Source organism: Emydura macquarii, unplaced genomic scaffold (genome assembly GCF_026122565.2).
Source record: "Emydura macquarii macquarii isolate MOO-44397 ecotype Brisbane River unplaced genomic scaffold, CSIRO-AGI_Emac_v2 contig_3348, whole genome shotgun sequence".
Taxonomy (NCBI): Eukaryota; Metazoa; Chordata; order Testudines; family Chelidae; genus Emydura; species Emydura macquarii.
In genome coordinates, this window is record NW_027133485.1 from 3,328,566 (window position 1) to 3,333,911 (window position 5,346).

The 5,346-nt window shown below is 56.6% G+C and overlaps 1 protein-coding gene across 2 annotated transcripts; it reads left to right on the forward strand.

Moving 5' to 3' along the window:
* Window positions 1-261: 261 nt before the first annotated feature.
* Window positions 262-4,321, forward strand: LOC137143873 (interferon alpha-inducible protein 27-like protein 2A). 2 transcript variants are annotated; one of them, XM_067533902.1, is made up of 5 exons: window positions 262-424; window positions 1,637-1,704; window positions 2,543-2,581; window positions 3,082-3,243; window positions 4,195-4,321. In XM_067533902.1, exons 2-5 carry the CDS (start codon window positions 1,698-1,700, stop codon window positions 4,272-4,274), a joined length of 288 nt encoding a protein of 95 aa, XP_067390003.1. In that variant the 5' UTR covers window positions 262-424; window positions 1,637-1,697; the 3' UTR covers window positions 4,275-4,321. The 2 variants fall into 2 exon arrangements, with proteins under 2 accessions (XP_067390003.1, XP_067390002.1); XM_067533901.1 differs by having other exon boundaries at window positions 275-424; window positions 4,088-4,321.
* The last annotated feature ends 1,025 nt before the right edge of the window (window positions 4,322-5,346 follow it).

Consider the following 5,346-nt stretch of genomic DNA (forward strand, 5'->3'; position numbering starts at 1 on the left):
AGGGAGCCGGCTGGTTCATCTCTGCAGGGCTCGGCCGTGGCAAGGATGGGGTGTCCTGGCTTTGCATGGCCAGACTGTACCATCTGGGGCGGGAGCACGAGGGGAGCCCTGCACGGGCGTTCGCTATTTGCACGAGTGTTCACATGCGAAGCTCCCAGAGGCGGTGTGGCCGGCGGATGGGGGTTAAAGGGGGGGGGGTGACTGTGCCGTCCCAGGTATTGGTGGTGCGGGGGGGGGAAGGGGCTGCTTAGTTCTCTCTGCACCCCCCCGCTTGCAATAGCAGACTCCGGGGCTGCAGCTGGTGCAGAGACCGCAGCCAGGCGTCAGCCGCCCGGCACAAGCAGCTGCAGCCGCTGTCGCCCGCAGGCCGTCGGGGGAGACCAGCTGGGGGCGGTCATAGCGCGTATTGGACCAGCGTGCGAGGGTGAGCCAGAGACGAGCATCCGTGGGCCCCAAACCGCAATATGGGGCTGGCCACTGGGCGACTGGGCTGCGGCAGGCAGCGGGTGCCAGGATTGTGGCCGGTCGCCAAGGTGCCACGCCCGGCTCGGGGGGATCCAGGCTCAGAGCCAGAGGCCGGGGAGGGGACGGGGGGCCGGAGCAAAGCGTCCCCCCTAAACATTCCTCCGCGCCCCCCAGGGGGGCCCTGCCCCACGGTTCGGGGAACCTCTGCGCTACACCGCGCCCGCCGTCGGGGCTGGGGCCGGCTGGCCGCAGCGTGTCCCCGCTAACTGCGCGGTGGAGCCGCTGTGTAACACCCGGGCTAAGGGCCGTGCCCGGCGCTGCAGCTCATTAAACGCCCCTGCAGGCACAGGAGACGGGTGGCGATGGGCTGTGGGGAGCTGGCAGGCACCAGCCGGCCCGTCTTGTTACGAAGCCCGCTAATGATGTCTAGTGTCTAGCCAGGGGCTGAATTGAAGCTCCCAGGCCGGTCTGGCCGGTTCCCTTGGAGGACGAGGACGGAGCAGTCAGACCCCGAGGGAGCGTTTTGTGAGGTGTGGCCACCCCCCGGTGCTGGGGTGCTTGTCTGTTACCCGCTGCCCGTGTGAATCCATTCGCAAGCCCGGTGGGTGTCTGGCTTCACCCGCACAGGGACCGGGAGGGTTTTCACCCCAGTGGGCTCATAAAAGCTCCGTCCCCCCTTCACACCGCAGCTGCTACTCAGGGGAGGAATTGGCTCAAGCCAAGGGGGGGTGAGGTAAGGAGAAGGGGGTGAAGGCGACTCTTCCCCTAGGGCTGCCCCTGCTGGGGAAGCGCAGAGAGAGGGGCTGGGATGGTGTTGTTACCCTAGAATTTTGTGTACACTTGTGCTTCTCCCCGGCTAGGCTGCGCTCCCCACGCGTGCCCGGGGAAGGACGCCTGGCAGCGAGGCGTTTATGTGTCAGTGAAACGGCCCCCCCCTCCCACCGTCAAAGCAGGGACCAGCTCTGTAGGGGGAGGATGGGGTGCCGGTGGGTTACCCCGGTTGTAGCTCAGCCGTCACAAGGGAAAGGGCCTGTCCTGGTGCGCTCTGCTGTGCCAGGCTCTGGGACGTGTTTGCGAGGAGGCAGCTGCCTCGTGCTGACACCCATCGCCCCGGCCCCTGGCACTGGCCCCAAGGCACCAGGGCTAAGTGCATGTCTGGCTTTTTGCACAGGGCTGACGCAGCAGAGCCGATATCCCGGTGATCAGGGCGTGTGGGGGCAAGAGTCTCAGCCATGGTCGGTAAGGTCCTTCTCTCTCCCTGACTGAGCTTTGACCAGGAACTGCATCTGTCACACGCCCCGCTAATGCGCCGGTGTGTTGTGCACGCAGCCAGTAACCCCTCCACACCCAGAACGGGGGTCCTTGCACGTCCCTCTCAAGCCTCTGGCTGCGTCCCCTGTCAGAGCCAGGATACTGGATCGAGATGGACCTCGGGTCTGCTCCAGTCTGGCGATGCCCATGTACATGGCCCAGGAAAGCTGCTCTTCTAACGCAGCCCAGTGGCACGTTCAGACAGGGCAGCTTGCGTGAGGATCAATTTGCCATTGAACAAAGGCAGAGAGAGGCTTAATGTGACGAGCATTCGCCTGGAAAGCCTGAGATGGGGCCAGTTTCTGGTGAGGTGCAGCGGCGTAAATCAGGAGTCATTCCCATGACCTCACTGCTCCCTTGAATCGCCTTTATCTGAGCCTTTTAAATAGCCCTTCTGGAGCAGCTGAAACTTGATTTCCCCTTTCACTGCTGCGCCGCCACGGTACTGAGAACCCCAGCAGCCATCTTCCCAGCTTTGCTGGCCTGGGGCTGGTCAATGCTCTTCTTAAATTAAGAGAATGAAAGAGCCTCTCAGAGAGTGGGGCACTGAGTAAACGGCTTGTTATCGAGTGGCATTTTCAACTCGGAGTGCTCAAAAATGATGGCAAAGTGGAACCCAGCCTGTTTAGAGGCAGAGACCGTTCAAACCCAATCCAGGTCATTAACGCTACCCAGTGGCACAGGCCTCTGCCCCTTTCTATTCTTATCTGCAGACCACCTGCTAAAGTCTTTGATGGCTCATTACTCTAAACATCTCCTTTCCTAGGATTTATCCCCATTGTTGTTGGATCAACGGTTGGACTAGGTAAGTGGCAAGCGTATCGATGAAATGAATGCATGAATTGATATTGCACAACACTGGACTTTTTAACTGAGGTTTATTTACGGTGAGGGTTTACCTGCCTCATCTGTTCCCCTGAAGCAACAGGGGGTCTCGCATAATGAAGATGAACTCATCGGAGCCAGACATGTTGGTTCCTTTGACCTGTGTGGAGCAGAATGCTGCCCTGGGCTGTTGGACTTCTTCCTCAAGACCTGCACAGCTGCAGGGGCTCACGGGAGCAGGGAAAGGGCTGGAGACAAGCCCTTTGGCCTCTTGCTTGCAGAAAGTCTGCCTGAAAATGAACAAGCCCCGGAACTGAATTTTGCCACTGCAAAAATGGAGCCTTTGGTGGTGGTTGAAAGCATGAGAGATTGAAGCAGTAAGGGAGTCAGGCGGGGGGAGGTTCTGGGGACCGAAGCTGGAGATGCAGTGCTCTGGGGTCCTGTTGTGTAATTAACATTGCTGCGTTTTTGGTCATGCAGCAGTTGCCACTGTTGCTATCCCAGCAGCAGTCGGGGCAGCAGGCTTTACTGGAGCAGGAATTGCAGCTGGCTCACTGGCTTCCCAGATGATGTCTGCAGCTGCCATAGCCAATGGAGGAGGGGTAGCGGCTGGAAGTACGGTGGCAGTGCTGCAATCCATTGGTAAGTCTAGCGGGCGTTAGTCGCTGAGCTTCATTCATGTGCATCCGTGTCTGATCTTGTGACTGGCAAACAATTCTGCAATGAAAGATGATCTCAGTATTTCCCCATTTGGTCTCATTTGGTCTCAGATGCATGTAAACTGTTATGCTTGTCTAGGGGGACCAGGGCTCCCTGCAAAACTAGGATCCTGTTCAGGATCCTCTTGCTTGCTAAGGATGGTTTTAGAGGCAGGGCTCTCTAGCTGCAAATGCTACCAGGCAAGAGGTGGAATTCCTCAAACTCAGCTCTCCAGGAGGGAGAAGGAGACCGGGATGCTAGCCATACCCCGCACAGTAGTGGGTGTACGTGCAATACACTGGGCTGTCACTACAGTGCAGAGGAACACACACAAGCAGCTGCTTGACCGTGTTTTGGTTTTTTAAGGAGTAGGGAGGGAGATGAAGGGGAAGGGATGAGAAAGTAACGACTGTTACTCACATACATCCACAGAAGGCCTTAAAGGCTATGGCAAAGGAAGCCGGGCGTGATTGAATCCACTCCTGCATTGGACAGGGCGCACTATTCTACCTTAGACACAAGTGACCCAGGAGAGAGGCGCTCGGATTCCGCTATGTTCTGTCGAGACAAGTGAACAAAGCACACAGCTGTCATGCTTGTCCTTGGTGAAGCCAAGCCAATTTAAGAACGTAATCCACTCCATCCATGTCAAAAACGACGCAGGGCTATTTGTTTTGTTGTGCCACCAGGCAGACTGTGCTGGCAGGAGCTTGGCTGGAAAGGGATGCACCAATGGCCTGCTGGGAGAGCTAGTGAATGGAATAAAGTTTCTTCTGTTTCCTCTCAGGTGCTGCAGGACTTTCTATTGCTACGAAAGGTGCGATCACAGCCGTGGGGGCAGCACTTGCTTTCTTCCGTTCAAAGTGAAAGCTACGACCGCTCTTCCTTCTGCAGAAACAGCCTCTGCGACCTGCCTGTCTCTTGTTCTGCCTTCTCAACAAAGAGCCCTGAAAATCGCGGTGGATTGTGGCTGAATCATTCCTGCTGGCTGAAATGTGAGAAATAAAAAGCTTTTTGCTGATTTAAATGCATCCAGTTGTTATGTAGCTGGCAATTGTTGATTGTGCGGCAGAATGGAAGGTAACCATTGAGTTTGTGTACACGTCACCCGCGCGCACACACGCACACCACACTCGCTAAATGGCAGACAGACTGAGTGTAAACACCGCGTTTAGCGTCTGTGCCTGCCCGGCACCTTCCTAGACGAGGGTGTTGCAGGGCAGTTGGACTTTCAGCTCATGTCCATTCAGCACAGCCTAATTCAGTAGCAGGTTGCTGGAGCGCACAGCGCGTGTCTCTTCCCTTGCTCCCGGGGTTCTGCATAGCGCTCTTTTTCCAGGTGCAGTCCACCGACATACAAAGCACCAATGCGGGAAGTAGCGCCTGCCACTAAGGCCCCTGTGGAGTGGAGGTCACAAATGGCCCCCTGCTTCCAGACCAAGGTGATGGTGTCTCAAGCTAGCCCAGTGGCACGGAAACCATTTCACATCCTGATCACTAGTCACCCACCCCACCCCCGCCCGCGGGAACAAACCTGAATCCGATCGACACTTCTTGTTGTCTATCTCTTGTGCTTTCACTTGTCGTGGCAGACTCCGCCTGCCGTAAAGCCCCCTCGCTGAAATGCTGATACAGCCACTCTGTGTAGAGCATGATCAGATCAGATCAGACAGTCTGAGGGCTTAATGCTGATACAAAACAGCTTCCCGAGTATCCGTTACACTGAGTGATCATTGGCTCAGCAAATGCCAAAGGTGCTAAGGAGCAGCTGTGCCGCACACCAGGTCTGAGTCAAAGGCAAAAAGTATTTCCACAGCCACATCAAAATACGCTCTACTCGCTTCCCCAGAGTGAGATTAATCTAAGCTAATATGGTAAGCGTTAGACTCCAGCAGAGACGCTCGTACACCCGGCCCTAATGTGCACAGGAAAAGGAAGGGTGACTGCTGTTTTTCTGCAAGAGGCAAGTTCAAGTGGAGTGTGATGGGGTGTACCAACCCCACCGTGGGCCAGAAGGGGTTAATGAGAGCCTGTGGGCTCAGTCAA

Excerpts from the sequence above, each read along its gene's own strand:
- LOC137143873 (XM_067533902.1), top strand. Across the intron at positions 2,582-3,081 it reads TGGATCAACGGTTGGACTAG|CAGTTGCCACTGTTGCTATC; the intron begins GTAAGTGGCAAG and ends TTGGTCATGCAG. Across the intron at positions 3,244-4,194 it reads GGCAGTGCTGCAATCCATTG|AAACAGCCTCTGCGACCTGC; the intron begins GTAAGTCTAGCG and ends TTCCTTCTGCAG.